Source organism: Culex pipiens, chromosome 3 (assembly GCF_016801865.2).
Source record: "Culex pipiens pallens isolate TS chromosome 3, TS_CPP_V2, whole genome shotgun sequence".
Taxonomy (NCBI): domain Eukaryota; kingdom Metazoa; phylum Arthropoda; class Insecta; order Diptera; family Culicidae; genus Culex; species Culex pipiens.
The window spans coordinates 13317009-13335332 of record NC_068939.1 but is presented as its reverse complement, the minus strand read 5'-3'; the positions used below and the strand labels follow the sequence as shown (position 1 = coordinate 13335332).

General features: G+C 31.5%; 1 protein-coding gene across 4 annotated transcripts in view; it reads right to left on the bottom strand.

Annotated features, from left to right (window-relative positions):
• Positions 1-18324, bottom strand: part of LOC120419498 (snake venom 5'-nucleotidase) — a 78729-nt gene that overhangs the window by 44834 nt on the left and 15571 nt on the right. For 2 of the 4 annotated variants that reach the window (XM_052710986.1, XM_052710987.1), the window contains exon 1: positions 1793-1999. The exons of 1 other annotated variant lie outside the window; for it this stretch is intronic. In XM_052710986.1, the coding sequence (XP_052566946.1) occupies positions 1793-1921 (129 nt within the window). In that variant the 5' untranslated portion in view covers positions 1922-1999. Of the gene's footprint in view, positions 1-1792; positions 2000-8390; positions 8577-18324 lie in introns of those variants that run through there. One more of the 4 variants, XM_052710989.1, reaches the window with a different exon arrangement.

Sequence of the window (18324 nt, the reverse complement as noted above, 5' to 3'; positions counted from 1 at the left end):
TAATATTATAAGTATTCATAAAATTTTGAAAAGTTTAACTAGTTAGTTAACTATAAATAAAAAATGTTGATTAATAACGTTATTTTCATATTCTCAAAATGTCATGATTTTCTCAATGATCATGATTTAGAATCGAAAAACAAAATGCATTTTCGAATTCTTCGGACGATTTTCCCTAGGAGAAGGTAAAGTAAGTTTGTAAATAATAAATATATATTCTGGTTTTTGAAATATTTTTTTTAGGAGAAGGTAAAGTAAGTTTGTAAATAATAAATATATATTCTGGTTTTTGAAATATAATTTTAAAAAATCTTCAAATTTATAGGGATTTACAGTAGAACGAATTTCATATAACATGTGAAAATTTTTGATTCGTGCTTCGAATTCAGTTTAAAATGCAATTTTATTCGATAATTTTATGAATAAAACTAGTTTTAACGAATTTCAGGCAAAATAGTGACTTTTAACTATTTTATCTAAAATTTATATGTATTTTGTAAAAAAGCTTTTAAACTTAGTAAAGTAATTATTGTCATTGATTTTTTTCTAAGAAGCTATATTAGCAACCTTAGCAATGGTACATTTGACGTAAAAATAGAATTTGAACACCTTAAATCTAATTTTAACGAGAAATGACTATCATAGTCACCCCGGAATTTAAAATAAGAATTTTCATCGCAACTATTTTCTAAGCAATATTATTTTTTTTCTAAAATTGTGCATGGACATTGTGTGGCCTACCCCAGTACATAATAGTTTTGAAAAAAACATAACAGTTGGAAAATATTCCAAAAATAAATTGAAATCCTATCAATGTCACCCCGGTTTACGGTATTTGTTTTAAACTAAAAAATATAACTAACTAACTAACATTTCAAAACAAGAAAAAACAATGTTACATTCTATTGAGTGTTAGTCATGATTTCCAAATCTTTAATTTTTTTTTCAATCATATCAGATTTTTTTTTTTTTTCAAAATGGAAATTGTTAAAGATTTTTTAAATGTTATCAGGGATCAAAACTGCCACTTTGAACAAAGTTTCACTGAAATTCAATAGGGAACGGGGCCTCTTTTTGAGAGTTCGTTTTTTTGTCATTGAACACATTTTTATAGTTTTTTTTTTTTTAAATTACTTTTTTTAAAGTTTTAAATGAGAAAGGCCATCTCTATTTAAAGCTCTTGTGTAACAAAAAAATCTGGGTCTAATTATTTAGGCCAAATTTGAATCACTTGTGGTTTTGAGCCTGCTTTTTTGACATGGTATTGTTGACATTGAATAACGTTTATTTATGCCTTTTAAATCAAATGGAGTACTTTTACAAATATTAAATTTTGGGATTACAGGTCGAGAAATTGACGTTACATTTTTTATAGTTTTAATAAAAAGTTTTTAATATTTTTAAATTAATTTCATAAACTTATCTACTTTTTGCTTGAATGTTTTAAGATTTCGCTTAAAATTTTAAATTTCAACTGATTTTTGAAATATTTTAAAATAACAGGGCTTGTAGTTTAGTTTTTCCATAAATTTATAATAAAGGTTCGAAAAATATTTAAAATGACAAAATATTAAAAAATGTCGTCGCTTGTAAGATCCTTGCTTCCTGAAACATACCCTGAAATTGTGATATTGGTACATTGATTTGCTTGCAACAGAAATTTCAAGAATTTAAAGGATTTTTGAAATATAAACATCTAGCAAAACATAAGTGGGTGGGTGAGCGCTACTACGACAGGTTTGTGGGTTGTGGTGGGTGTGGGTGTGACTGAGTGAGCGTGGTAGTGAAACACCTGTTTGAGCCATCCGACGACATTCTTAAGCCCCTGGGACACCTCGGACGTTTCGATGCTGGCGGAACCACTGTCCACGAGGTCGCCCCACCGGGACCGCAGGGCCGCCTGGGACGCAAAGCCGGCCATCCGTTCCGTACTTCAGCACCTGTATTGTTTTTCTTTATGATTTTTTTTTCCGGCCCGATGAGAAGCTGGATGAAAGTAATGAGAAAATGAGAGAGATTTTTTGTTTTCGAATGAGAAGCTGCGTGTGGGAGTAGTCGGTTTTGCCCCACGTGTCCCCCCTCTCCTTTGAGGCAGCAGAAGAAGCAAACTTTAACGCAATACATCGATCAAACTTAAGCGAAAAGTTGAAATTAATCATAATAAGCTTTCTCTTTTCTTCGAAGAGCGAGGACGGTGACGATATTGGTGGTGGTGGTGGCGCTGGTTTTGGCAGGTTGATTACGATATAAAGGAGCTTTATCTGCCCGTCGGAGCACGTGTAGGATAAGGTTGAAAGAAAAGTTTCCTTTTTTTTGCTTCTGAGAAATCGTATAACGTTAACTCAATTGGGCTTAGGAAACTCAAGCAGCGGGAGCAGTTTGTTGAACTTGGTCGTCATCGTCTGTGAACTTTGTTGAATTGGATGAAATTCTGGTGTGTGCGTCGAGCAAGTTTGAAGAAAGATAATTGTTTTAAAGATAATTGAACACCACCCGTATTGAATTAGATGGACCACTGATCTTTGTCCGATTTGTCTGCAATACGGGTGGCAATTCAATTATTAAACAAAAACTAAAAGACAAAAATGACAAAATTACCAAAATTACCAAAATTACCAAAACGAACAAAATTACAAAAATACAAAAATTACGAAAATTACAAAAATTACAAAAATTACAAAAATTACAAAAATTACAAAAATTACAAAAATTACAAAAATTACAAAAATTACAAAAATTACAAAAATTACAAAAATTACAAAAATTACAAAAATTACAAAAATTACAAAAATTACAAAAATTACAAAAATTACAAAAATTACAAAAATTACAAAAATTACAAAAATTACAAAAATTACAAAAATTACAAAAATTACAAAAATTACAAAAATTACAAAAATTACAAAAATTACAAAAATTACAAAAATTAAAAAAAATAAAAAAATTACAAAAATTACAAAAATTACAAAAATTACAAAAATTACAAAAATTACAAAAAATACAAAAATTACAAAAATTACAAAAATTACAAAAATTACAAAAATTACAAAAATTACAAAAATTACAAAAATTACAAAAATTACAAAAATTACAAAAATTACAAAAATTACAAAAATTACAAAAATTACAAAAATTACAAAAATTACAAAAATTACAAAAATTAAAAAAAAATAAAAAAATTACAAAAATTACAAAAATTACAAAAATTACAAAAAATACAAAAATTACAAAAATTACAAAAATTACAAAAATTACAAAAATTACAAAAATTACAAAAATTACAAAAATTACAAAAATTACAAAAATTACAAAAATTACAAAAATTACAAAAATTACAAAAATTACAAAAATTACAAAAATTACAAAAATTACAAAAATTACAAAAATTACAAAAATTACAAAAATTACAAAAATTACAAAAATTACAAAAATTACAAAAATTACAAAAATTACAAAAATTACAAAAATTACAAAAATTACAAAAATTACAAAAATTACAAAAATTACAAAAATTACAAAAATTACAAAAATTACAAAAATTACAAAAATTACAAAAATTACAAAAATTACAAAAATTACAAAAATTACAAAAATTACAAAAATTACAAAAATTACAAAAATTACAAAAATTACAAAAATTACAAAAATTACAAAAATTACAAAAATTACAAAAATTACAAAAATTACAAAAATTACAAAAATTACAAAAATTACAAAAATTACAAAAATTACAAAAATTACAAAAATTACAAAAATTACAAAAATTACAAAAATTACAGAAATTACAAAAATTACAAAAATTACAAAAATTACAAAAATTACAAAAATTACAAAAATTACAAAAATTACAAAAATTACAAAAATTACAAAAATTACAAAAATTACAAAAATTACAAAAATTACAAAAATTACAAAAATTACAAAAATTACAAAAATTACAAAAATTACAAAAAATTACAAAAATTACAAAAATTACAAAAGTTAAAAAAATTAAAAAAATTACAAAAATTACAAAAATTAAAAAATTACAAAAATTACAAAAATTACAAAAATTACAAAAATTACAAAAATTACAAAAAATACAAAAATTACAAAAATTACAAAAATTACAAAAATTACAAAAATTACAAAAATTACAAAAATTACAAAAATTACAAAAATTACAAAAATTACAAAAATTACAAAAATTACAAAAATTACAAAAATTACAAAAATTACAAAAATTACAAAAATTACAAAAATTACAAAAATTACAAAAATTACATAAATGTTGACCTAGTCGACACCATGCGCTTTGCCCTTAACCTCTAATCACGCATCACTTGTCACTGAAAGCGAATCTCCCCATTCATAATCCCGGTCTCTGCCCGGTGATAAGACGGTTTTGCCGTTTTCAATTTCATGTGAATTCTATTCTGTTTATAGTAAGTCAAGTCAAAACCACATCACAACAGCAGCTGAGCCGTGTAACCGTCGCGTGTTAATTGGAACCCCCTCGTGAGTTGTGAAATCGATAAGAATTTACGAGCTGGCAGGGTAGCAATTTGCTAAATATCACGTACCTACAATAACATTTTATATAAATCCACCATCCATTTGTCTGTGACTTTACGTGTGCACCAAAATTAGTCATTATCAAGAAAAGCAGGAGGGGACTTCCTCACAAAACTTGGCCTGAAAACCAGTTTTCGTCTTTCACAAGCCGTTTCGCGACCTTGCCAAGCGAACACAATTCAGCAGCTCGTTCGTCATTCGTCAACTTTTTAATAGCCTCGTGGTGGTACAAGATGGACTTTTATGGGTGACCAACTGCCCAAGAGTCGACAATTTAAGACATAAATTCACAAGAAGAAGTAAAAGTTTCCGGAAGGGGGTAACTTCCGAGCTTCGACCTACTTTTTCTAGGTCACATGAAGCAAAAGAGACTGGGCTATTCTTCCTGTTTTTTCGTGTTGTATCTCAGCACGAAAAGGGTTCAGGAAAACACTTATCCAGTGCAGCATCTCCGAAGAGCGTTTATTCTCTTTGACCTCCCATATTTTTCGCCTTTATGGTTTTGGCCAAGAGTTGCATAAAAGAGCATTGTGACTGTGTGCCAACTTGGGACGGTGCCCTGACCTTAACCCATTTTCGGAGAATTTGGGTCAGTTGCGGTTTGATAAATAAAACTTTGACTTTTTTCGCCAATTTCGTTTGTTAAAAAATCAATTCTCGACGATTTTTTTTATAATTTATTGATTTGGTTGAAACTTTTTGGTGAGCTTCCGTATCACCAAAGGAAACATTCTGCATTATTGGTTTGTCCATACAAGTCTCCATGCAATTTTGGCAGTTGTCCATGTCCAAAACTGTTATGTAAATATTCGAAAATCTGTTTGTCGGGAATGAATTTTCTGATCGATTTGGTGTCTTCAGCAAAGTTGTAGATTATGATGAGAGCAATTCAAAAAATATTTGAAATGTTTTATGTTTTAGAGGACAAAAAATAGCAATATTTGAACCCCATACAAGTTGGACAGTATTTTTTTTCTAACGGAGAAATGTTTTCTTTAAATTCATGATTTTTCAATAATATTAAAAATGTACTCTTAAAATTAAAAAGAAACGCAAAGCGAAATTTTGCATGCTTCATTGTCAGTTGTCCAAATTTAGTGAGCACAGCAACTTTTCAGTTCCTTTTGGGGTCCTAAATAACTCCCCAAAGTTTGAGAACGATTGGTTTAGTCCTCACTTTGCGCAAAGCGTTTTAATATTCCATATAAATTTGTTTGGGAATTTTTTTTAAATTTTGATATTTAAAAAATCCACGTTTCACGCTGTACTAAAACCGGATTCATATTCGGATTCTATGGAAGGTGCTCTACAACTTTCCTCAAGAGAGTATGGTGCTAACTTGCTCCTGAAAGAAGATACAGCGTCCTCAAAACTCGTCTAAAACGTGATTTTCGAGCAAAAAACACGTTTTAGACGAGTTTTGAACAAGCTGTATTTTTTTTATAGGTACAAGTTAGCACCATAATCTCTTCGGGAAAGTTGTAAAACATCTTCCATAGCATCTTAATATGAATCCGGTTTTAGATTTACGTGAAACGTGGATTTTTTAAATATCAAAATTCAAAAAAATATATTTTTCCCATACAAAAAAAAATTGGAAAATTGAATCGCTTTGCTCAAAGTGAGGACTGAACCAATCGTTCTCAAACTTTGGGAAATTGAAAAAAAATGCAAAAAATATTACTTTCGAAATAATACGGTATAGTTAAGACTCGATTATCCGCAGTTCGACTATCCGAAGGTTTATATGGAACTTCGGATTATCGAATAACGAAAAAAATATTTTCGATTTTTTTTTTATTTTCTTACTTTAAACATCAAATTCGAGTTCTGCGACCCCATTTTAGTCAAATTTGAATGGTTGAATGCCTTTAAAATAATAAAAAAAAGATTTTTTTTCGATATTTTATCATCGCCATTTTGGCCGCCATCTCGGATTTAAAAATTTTATATCATTTTAGCGTAGTTTAGGGGTCATACCTAAGCTCGACAATAAAAAAATAAGACAACAAAAACATTTTTTTTCGTGATTCGGTTATCCGAAGTTTTGAATATCCGAAGTGAAATTTTGCCAAGGCCTTCGGATAATCGAGTCTGGACTGTATTTTGTAGAAAAAATAGTATTTTCTACAAAAAACTCTAATAATGTGAAAATGCATAACAAATTTCGCTTCGTTTGATACCCATATAAAAAAATTATAAAATTTGATTATTGTTATTCAGTAAAAACGTTTTTTTACGAAAATTTTAGTTTTTACGAAAAAACATTCTAATAAAGTAAAAGTGCATTCAAAATTTCGCTTCGTTTGATGGCCATATTGCAAATTTTGAAAATTTTAGTATTTAAAAAAATACGGTATTTTATGAAAATTTCAGTATTTCCCAAAACAAACTCTAAAAATGTGCAATTGCATAACAAATTTTGCTTCGTTTGATACCCATATTGCAAATGTATTAAATTTGAGTATTTTCGAAAAAAAATATTGTATTTTGTGAAAATTATAGTTTTTTAACAAATAAAAACTCAATTAAGTAAAAATTCATAACAAATTTTGCTTCGATTGCTACCAATGTTGCAAATTTATAAAATTCGAGTACATACTTTCGAAAAAAATTCGCTTCGTTTGATATTGATAACAAATTTTGAAAATTTGAGTACTTTAAAAAAAATCGGGACCGTGGTGTAGGGGTAAGCGTGATTGACTCTCACCCAGTCGGCCTGGGTTTGATCCCAGACGGTCCCGGTGGCATTTTTCGAGACGAGATTTGTCTGATCACGCCTTCCGTCGGAAGGGAAGTAAATGTTGGCCCCGGACTAACCTAAAAAAGGTTAGGTCGTTAGCTCAGTCCAGGTGTAGGAGTCGTCTCCCTGGGTCCTGCCTCGGTGGAGTCGCTGGCAGGCAGTTGGACTAACAATCCAAAGGTCGTCAGTTCGAATCCCGGGGTGGATGGAAGCTAAGGTGTAAAAAGAGGTTTGCAATTGCCCCAACAATCAAGCCTTCGAACACCTAGTTTCGAGTAGGAATCTCGCAATCGAGAACGCCAAGGCAATGCTGTAGAGCGAATAATTTGATTTTCTGGGTACAATTCTGGGTATAAATACTTAGAAACTTAGGTCGTTGGAAATATTTTTTGTGTTTATGGGGGCAAAAAAATATAAAAAATGAAATTACAAGCCATGTTATCAACATATGAATGAAAAAAGCGTTTCAAAATGCATTTAACACATGCTCAGTTGCTTTGCAATCATTAGTTTTCAAATTATGTAATTATACTGACGAAACTTTTTGCGGGATTTCACAAACATTCAATTTTTTTTGGATCGATTCCAGACATGCTAATTATGATTTAATACGCAGGAAAATGCATTTCATATTTTCTTCTGTTGGTCAGACTTTTGAAGTTTTTTCCAAAAAATATTGTTTTGCCCCCTTGATTGAAAAATGTTTGCAACGGCCTTACTATTTACATATTTAAAAAAAAATATTTTCTCAATGATAACATTGAAAATTTAACATGACATGGTTGAATTCAGTAAATTTTAGCAAGATTTCAAAAATCCATTAACGCCGATAAGGTTATCGCTGATAGAATTATCGTAATAACGATAACGATAGTTCTATCGATAATTTTATCGTTAACAACCTTGAATCTTAGAAATTTTGATTGTAAAAAATATTTGCAATTAATCATCTCCAAAAAATATTTTTTAATCTAAACAATTGTAACTACTAAATGCTTAGTGGAGTACTGTGTCTTATTTCTTATTTTTCAGCATTATATTTCTGTACATTTCTTAAATTTCAAAATTTCGATACGCATCCAAATTAACTCACTTGCCTTCGATAACTCTTTCAATTTATTTTCGTTAAATTATGCAACAAAGCAGTTTCTGCTTGGAATGCACGTCTGCTTCCACGCGAGTGGCGCTCTGTAAATCGAGGAACTGCAGCCAGCTGCACCTGCACCCGAAACCTTGACTCCAACCGAAACCACGTGGTCACCAACACTTTAAATGATACTCCTGTATTGAAAGTCGCACTTTTCTTGTTGTCAAAAATCTTTTGATCTTGTTGTCAATTTTAAATGAATCAAATTTAAAGCCTACTGTGCACAAAGATGACTATTTTCCTCAAATTGTGTCACAATTTAAACTTGAGCTGGACAATTTTAGATTATTGATTAAACACTGCTGTTTACCTTTTACCCACTAATCTGTCGTCGTCTACTTTGTTTGCGGATGTTCTGTGCGTGTTTCTTATCTTCTTTCTTCTAAACGAACGAGGCCAAAACAATGTGCAACATTGTATTCAATTTAAATTCACACATCTGGCCGACTCCGCGGCGAGGCATCCAATTAAGGAATTTGCTTAAATTTTCTCTATCTCTTTCAAAAGAGCACTTTGTTGTTGTCACTCTATTGTTCCAGAGCACGTGCTCCTTCGTTAAGGTATTCACATTCCCGCAGGGGAAGTGTAATTTGGTCACAATTAGCGCGCGTCGCACAAAGTATATGCTCAAAGACCGTGTCTCCTCGACGTCCTGCCTTGACCGAGGTTCGCGCGAAACTCGCTTCGGCAAGCTCAGCCTCACAACTCGTTCGCTCGCCAACTTTGTTGTATTTGTGTGCTCTTTGCCTCTTCGCGAGCAAATTCCCCCCGGTTTGGTGAGTCAGACGATTAGACGAGGGGGAGCGGTATGCAGACAGGGAGGTCAAAGTGATGACGATTTTTGTTTTGACCGTCATGTGCTGTTCGCTCCTTCTTGTACTATGCTCGAGTTCCTTCAAATAAAGTGTTATGGAGCTCTCGTTCTCTTGTGAGAGGAGCGCACTCGTGGTGACGCACAAAAAGACCATGCGCTCTTTAATGCTCTCGAAAGAGCGATTTTTGAACTCAGAGAGTAAACGGTATTGTTTCGATCGGTGAGTTGTAAACGGTGATATCAATTAAAATCTTACATATTTTCAAATGCGTATGGACATCATTATTTGATAATATACAATATTTGACATTTTGGAAATGTGAGTCTTGATTTCAATTTTTTTTTGAATAGTTGTTTAGAAAAGATCAGAAATTTTACAAATGTTTCATTTTTTTAACATTGAAAATAGGACCAGTTTCTGAGATATTGGTACAGTACAGACTCGATTATCCGAAGGCCACGGATTTTTTTTTTTTAAATAGACAATCAACTATTAAAATTTGATTAAAATGGGGTTGCAGAACTCGAATTTAATGTTCAAAACAAGAAAAACAAGAATCGAACTTCGGATAATCGAAACATGGGATAACCGAGGCTTCGGATTATCGAGTCATACATTTCGAAAGTTATAACACACATTTTTGAAAATACTAAAAGAATTCACAAATCTACGTATTTCCGTAAAAATACTAAAAATTTATTTTTTTTTGAAATATGAGTATCAAATGACCGGGATTTTTTCATACATTCGAAAGTTATTCAACCAATTTTTAAAGATATTCCAAATTTTCACAAAACTACGTATTTTCAAAAAAATACAAAAAAAACAGTTTTTTAAAATATGGGTATCAAATGATCGGGATTTTTTGATGCATTTCGTTAGTAATAATATATTTTTGTAAACGACTCAAAATTTTCACAAAACCACGTATTTTTGAAAAAATACTATAAAATTTAGCTTTTTGAAAATATAAGTATCAAATGATCGGGATTTTTGCAAACATTTCGTTAGTAATATTTTTTTTGTGAAATACTCTAAATTTTCACAAAACTGCGTCTTTTTGAAAAAATACTAAAATTTTGTTGTTTTTTCAAATTGGGTATAAAATGATTGGGAACTTTTCATACGATTCCGTTGGTTTTTTAAACACTAAAAATGTTCACAGAACTACGTACTTTTGAAAAAAATACTCAAAATATCAGTTTTTATAATATGTGTATCATATAATTGGAATTTTTGTTAGTTAAAAACTGATTTTTTTATGGTTTGGTTGAGCGTTTTTTTAAAGGAACAACTTGTCTCTTTGTATTCAAGAAATTTTTAGTATTTTTTTAATACGTAGTTTTATGAAAATTTTGAGTATTTTCAAAAAATTGTGTTATTACTTTTGAAATTTATGAAATAATCCCAATTATTTGATACCTATTCTATAAAAAATGAATTTTTGGGTTTTTTCGAAAATACGTTATTTTCGGGAATTTTGTACTGTTTTCAAAAAATTGTGTAATAACTATCTAAATGTATTAAAAAATCCCGATCATTTGATACCCATATTGTAAAAAACTATTTTTTTTTGTATTTTTCCGAAAATACGTAGTTTTGTGAAAATTTTAAGTATTTTCAAAAATGTGTGTTATAACTTTCGAAATGTTGAAAAATCTCGATAATTTAAGCCGTTGCAAATAGTTTTCAAAGTTTATGTCCCTCCCCCCCTTCTTAATCGGTTAAAAAATCAAGGGGCAAAACATTTGTTTTTTCGAAAAACTTCAAAAAAAATTCGGAGTTGCGGGTTGCCCTGTGTTCAACATGTTCAAGATTGTTTAAAAATATCAGAATTTTTTGTAAAATTCCATTGTACAGCGTTGCAAAAATATTTTTTTTCGGCGATAAATTTTGTTTGTCTTATGTACTTAGATATTTTGAAAACTAATGATTGCATTAGTTAGGGCAAAATGTATTTTAAAACACTTTTTTCATTCAAATGTTAGTACCATGACTTGTCACTTAAATTTTTATAGCCTTCATTTCAACTGACGATATCTCGTAAAATTTTCCATTGCTAAATCATTTCTGAAAAAAGCTATCACAAAAATTATTTTGCTTAAAAAAAATCAAGGATTTTTTCTGGAAAAGTTATTTAAAATATGATCGTGCATTTTTAATTAAACAGTTTTCTTTGATAAAAGTTGAACTTTAAGGAATATGAATTCGATTGAGTTGGCCTGTGTTTTTTTGAGAGTATATATAGAAATATGATTATTAAAAATTGGATCTCGAGTTCAGATTATTTAAATTATTTAGAAAATCAAGTAGAAGAGGTTCTATTTTTTCTATTACAAAATTAGTCAAATACCTAAATAAAAGTTTTCCGTTAAATCAACCAACAACTGATGGCATGGCTTGAGTCCATCTATAAAGAGTTATTCTCATTGTAGCAAGTAATTATGGCTTTCCGACACAAACAACATAAACATTTGTGTTCCGAAAACTTTCCGGACCTCACGGGACCGCGCGCCCTCGTTAGCAAATCAACACCGGAATCGGCTCTAATCTGCCCTTCCGAATCCAGGTCAGACGCATAACTTTTGGCGCTAGCTCCAACCCCTGTTTGTAGGCCACATAAAAGCACACCGAACCAAAAACGCCGACGTCGCCGTCCTGTCTGGTGTGGGCCGCTTTCCACAAATAGGCGAGAGCTGGGACAGGCGAGCTTTTTCTTTTGAGGTTATTTGTGAATGAAAACGCGAAAAGTTTGTCCCCCGCAGATGTTTTGCGGTGTGACCTTGATTTGATTATGGTGTTGAGCCGAAAAGTAGGCACAAAGTAAGGCTCCCCGCCCGGAGGTATGCAACCAAATACAAATGTGAACCGTCAGCGGCAAAGTGAACGAGTCCTTTGAAATCAAAAGTTCCGAGAAAATCTCATAAAGTTGAAAATGGAAAGACGGTGTTGGTCGTCTTTGGTGGGTGCTTCCTTTTTCGAAAATTTGTCGAGTCAGTGCGCTTGAATCATGGCGACATCATAACATGTGTGACACACACGCGGCAAAAGTTACACCAGGTCCAATTTAGCTTATTTGGGGTAATTTGACAAGTATAATTTTTTAATTAACTTGTTTACAAAAAATAAATTTCCCAAAATCCAAATATTTTAATTTTTTTTTATGTTTTAGGAGACATAAACCGCAACTTTTGAGCCATAAAAAGCACGGAAAAAATTGCTATCGATTTTTTGAAAAAAATGTTCGTTTTCAAGATATAGTTTCATTTTAACTGAAAAATTCCAGTTTTTCGATTTGTTTTAAATAGTGTCCATGATTATCCAATCCTGAAAATATTTTTTGCGAAAGGTTGAGAAAATTTCCAAAGTTTCCAAAGTTTTTTTTTTAAGGTCCTAAACGCTATTGTCTTTCATATGTTTGTATGACCTATTAAAAAAAACTCTAGAATGAACCTCTGGTTGCTGATAAACAGATAAAAAAGAAAAAGTAACAAGAAAATTTATGTTTTTTTAGTCTCATCCAAACAGCCATTTATTTTTTAGCACCGATATCTCAGAAACTTATAATTCTATTTTCAACGTGAAAAATTCAACATTTGGAATTTTCTGATCTTCTGAAAAAATATATGTTTAACATTTTTGAATCAAAAATCCCCTTTGGAATGTAGGAGTTGATTATCGAAATTTTCAAAATATTTTTCTAGAAAAAAAATTCCTTTAGATGCTGTTTGTTTTCTTAAAGCCAGAACTCAAAATATTAAATGTATTTTTTCATAGTTCATTGGCAATTTTTAACATTCATTGCACTCAACCTGATGCCTTTGTTTTTTTTACTATTCAAATTTTAGAAGAATTTTCATCAATTTGCATCTTTGAAAGCGTGTAGATCAAATGTAACAAAAGCAAGATGTTCAATTTTTAAAGTCTTCAAAAGAAAATTTGGAATATGAGCAGTTCTCTAGGATTTCGGTCATTCGATTTTTTTTTGTATTTTTTAATCCGACTGAAACTTTTTTGGTGGAATTTTTTGATCGATTTGGTGTCTTCGGCAAAGTTGTAGGTATGGATACGGACTACACTGGAAAAAAATAATACAAGTTAAAAAATTTTTGGTGATTTTTTTATTTAACTTTTTATCACGAAAACTTGATTTACAAAAAAACACTATTTTTAATTTTTTTTATATTTTTTATGTTTAAGAGGACATAAAATGTCAACTTTTCAGAAATTTCCAGGTTGTGCAAAAAATCATGACCGAGTTATGAATTTTTTAATCAATACTGATTTTTTCAAAAAATCGAAATTTTGGTCGCACAAATTTTTCAACATCATTTTTCGATGTAAAATTGAATTTTCAATCAAAAAGTACTTCAGTGAAATTTTGATAAAGTGCACCGTTTTCAAGTTATAGCCATTTTTATGTAACTTTTTTCAAAATAGTCGCAGTTTTTCATTTTTTTAAATTAGTGCACTGCCCATGTTCGCATAAATGTCCCATATGCAAAAACAGCAAGCTGAGAAAAACGCTAAACAAGTTTGTCCCACACATAAGGCTACGTGTTAAGTTTTCACGAAAAAAACTGGATTTCCTCCTGATTTCTAGAACAAAGTACTGGATGTTATAGGCTCTTTTGAAAGAGCACACGATTTTGAACCAAACTGCATCAATAACTCAAAAGTGACGAAAATGCATATGGGACATTTATGCGATCATGGGCAGTGCACATGTTTGCCCACTTTTGAAGAAAATTTTTTATGAAAAGCTGAGAAAGTTCTCTATATTTTGCTTCATCGGACTTTGTTGATACGACCTTTAGTTGCTGAGATATTGCAATGCAAAGGTTTAAAAACAGGAAAATTGATGTTTTCTAAGTTTCACCCAAACAGCCCACCATTTTTCAATGTCGATATCTCAGCAACTAATGGTCCGATTTTCAATGTTAAAATATGAAATATTTGTGAAATTTTCCGATCTTTTCGAAAACAATATTTTCAAAATTTTCAAATCAAAACTAACACTTCAAAAAGGCCAAACATTCAATATTACGCCCTTTTAAAATGTTAGTCTTGATTTGAAAATTTTGAAAATATTGTTTTCGAAAAGATCGGAAAATTTCACAAATGTTTCATATTTTAACATTGAAAATCGGACCATTAGTTGCTGAGATATCGACACTGGAAAATGGTGGGCTGTTTGGGTGAGACTTAGAAAACATCAATTTTCCTGTTTTTAAACCTTTGCATTGCAATATCTCAGCAACTAAAGGTCGTATCAACAAAGTCCGAAGAAGCAGAGAATTTTCTCAGCTTTTCAAAAATATTTTTTTCAAAAGTAGGCAAACATGTGCACTAATTTAAAAAAAATGAAAAACTGCGACTATTTTGAAAAAAGTTACATAAAAATGGCTATAACTTGAAAACGGTGCACTTTATCAAAATTTCACTAGAGTACTTTTTGATTGCAAATTCAATTTTACATCGAAAGATGAAGATGAAAAATTTGTGCGACCAAAATTTCGATTTTTTGAAAAAAATCACTATTGATTAAAAAATTCATAACTCGGTCAAAGATTTTTTGCACAACCTGGAAATTTCTGAAAAGTTGGCATTTTATGTTCTCTAAAACATATCAAAAAATAAAAAAAAATAAAAATAGTGTTTTTATGCAAATCAAGTTTTAGTGATAAAAAGTTAAATAAAAAAATCACCAAATATTTTTTACCGTGTATTATTTTTTTCCAGTGTAGTCCGTATCCATACCTACAACTTTGCCGAAGACACCAAATCGATCAAAAAATTCCTTCAAAAGATACAGATTTTTGAATTTTCATACATCATTTTTGTATGGACAGCTGCCAAATTTGTATGGAAAATTATATGGACAAACTAATGATGCAAAATGGCTTCTTTGGGCATACCGAAGGCACCAAAAAAGTTTCAGTCGGATTAAAAAATACAAAAATTAAAATTGAAGAAAAAAGACCGATTTCGTAGAGAATTGCTCATATGCTTGTAGTCTTCGAAAAGAAAAAAAAGTATTTTTAAATTGTCTTGGCTGAGTACGCTTTTTCAATAAAATAAAAATCTTCTTTTTTTACCATTATTCAAAATTAGAATGGGCATAACACTCTGTAATTTTGTATGAAGGAAAAAAAAGGATCGCTAATTGAATTTAATTTTTTAAATTGAATTTTAATGTGTTTTCAATACATTTTTCAGTTTTAACTCCTTAATAAAAAAAATACCATGCCTGAAGATAACAAAAATAAATAAGGGATTTTTTTTTCTAAAAATGACCTCTTGACCAAGAATAATAATAATCAAAATCAGTAGACGGTTAATTTCTAAATGATACCTTAGGTTTTTTTTTTAAATTAAAACAATATGTTTTAAGATCTATTTTCTTAATACAATCTTATTCATTTTTTGAAAACCGTTAAGTTTTGTTCAGCAAATATTCAGCAACTACCAAATTCCCCCACCCCAAAAGCGGGGGTGGTCCTACACAGGCAACGATCTGCCCCGCGATGCCAAAAATATCCCATAAATTCTGCCGCCTTTAATCAGTGAGAGTGGGCCTGCCTGGTGAAGCCAAAGCCAAGAAGCTGTCGTCAGCTTCCGAAGCTTATCGCTATCATGTGATCAAACATAAAATCACTTGACTGAGCTGACAGCAGACACTAATATTTTGGCACGGGGAGGAAAAATGGTCAGGGGGTGGAGAAGTGTTGGGGGCGATCTCCCCAATTGTGTCGAAAGAAGCTGCGTCTGTTGATGATGGCTTGTCGAATAACACGGGACAATGGGGCACTTCAAAGAAATGCTGGCGGGAATTCTAGGAGAAATCGTTGGAATTCCGAGAAACAGTTGGTTAAATTTACTGAATTCTGGGAACGGTGCTTAGGGCTTGTAAGGTTTAATTACACCGAGTGTTATTGTAGGCTACATAAATTTCGAAAATTGATAAATTTATGCTGGAGAACATTCTTTTATAGTTAAATAATTATATGTATATAGAAATATTTTTGCTTGCTCACCTTCGTTTGCAATTGGGTACTAAAGCCCTATGTCAATTTTTATGTACAACGATAAAAAACACGATTAAAAACCATTTCTGATCACTTTTTTTCATTTTAATGCAAATTTTTTTTTGACAGGACAACATTTTTCCGATGGATTAACTATGGTCCCCTTGGAATGAGCTGTCAAGTAGTAGCTTTTCTGTCAAGAAGGACCGCGAGGTTAATTTTTCAAAATTGATTTAAAAATCCATTTTAAACTCTTTGTGGTCGTACAAAGGGTCATTGTACTCAGAAAAATAACTTTATCGCTGTAAACAATAATATCAGCAATCTAAGCTTCATTTTAGGACCCAATTCGTTGCGATTACACTCGACTCTGTCCCTTCAGAACTCAAAACGGCAAACTTAATGCCACACACCCCAAAATCAAAACTCCCAAACCACAAACCCCGGGAAAAGTTACTCATTGCAATCGTTGACGAGATGTGAAAAGTTTTCCCGGTATAAAATGAAACCATTTGACGTCGATTGCCTACCTTGAGGAGTTTCCGTGGTACAACACTCCGACTTGCCACCCCAAATGACGACCCTATTTATCATGCAGAGCGGCGTAAGGCAGAGTATATTTGAGCTATCAATTTAAAACTTTTCCCCGTCCAGGAATGTCAAAATCAAAACTTTTGCGGGACAAAAAAACTTGTGTTCTATGTGCAACACGAGCAAGTCAAATTCTGGAGTTTGTTTTTTTTGAGAAGGTCCAATAAATCAAATTTTAAGTTTTTGTATTTTGGGTGTTTTTGAAACTGCCTTGAGTCAGGGGTATTAAAAACCCAAAAAGCAAAAACTAAAAATTTGGTTTATTGGACCTTTTTAAAAAAAGCTCCAGAATTGCTCAACTTCGGCTTATTTAATTGTCTTTTGTTTGAGCAAACGGCGAACCACGTGCAGAAAGATGAACTTGCCTGAATATTTTGTCGGTAATTGGGTTTACTTTGATTATTAATTCAGAAAGGAGAATGGGCAAATTTGTATGGGAGCTGGTCCAAGGATGTACACGAACGGGAGAAACTTTATTCGAAAGATTTCGCCGAGACATGAAGAAAAGTCTTCTGGGCGAACCCTCTAAACCCCGGGGTTCAAAAGTTACAAGTTGTTGAAGTTTGAGTATTTTGGGTTAAAATGTACAAAAAATCGTATTTTTGCTATTTCTAAAATCACTCATAAAATCCTTATTTTATTATGGATTTCGATCATCTTGACTTCATTCGACGCGTATCAGCAAAAACTATAAGTTCTGATATGTTTTAGCATGATTGAAACATGACTTCTGTTGTCTTTATACGTTTGAACCGTTTGTGCAAGAGGCTTACCATAGAAACAAGTCGAAACTTCAAGATTTTGAAAACGGATCTTACCCAGACTGCTTCAGTCAGTATGGAAAGCTACAGTGCATTGTTGTAACAACTTATTGAGATGTTCTGGGTCATCCAAGAACTCCTTGGAGTTAAGACCGGTGGGTCTACCGCCGTAACAAGCAAGAGGTCAGAGATTTTTGACCACGGTTTATAACCGCATAGCTTCAGTGAGTATGGTAGACTACTTTGTTAATGTTTTGAAATGTCCTGGGTCATCCTAGGACTCACTGAAGTTAAGAGCTGTGGGTCTACCACCGTGACAATCAAGATTTCTACCTGTTTTGACCACTGATCATACCCGCATAGCTTCAGTCAGTATGGTAGACTGCTTTTTTAATGTGTTGGGATGTCTTGGGTCATCCCAGGACTCACTGGAGTTAACAGCCACAGATCATAACTCCAGGGAGTCCTTAGGCGATCCAAGACAGCCCAAGTCATTTGTAAAGTAATCTAACCTACTCTGAAGCTATGCGTGTATGATCCGTGTGGGCAATACCAGTCGACATCTTGCTAGTTACGGTAGTAGAACCACAGATCTTAACTACAGGGAGTCCTAGGATGCTCATGGACATTTCAAAACATTTACAAAGCTATGCGGTTATTATCAGTGGTAAAAAATCACTGACCT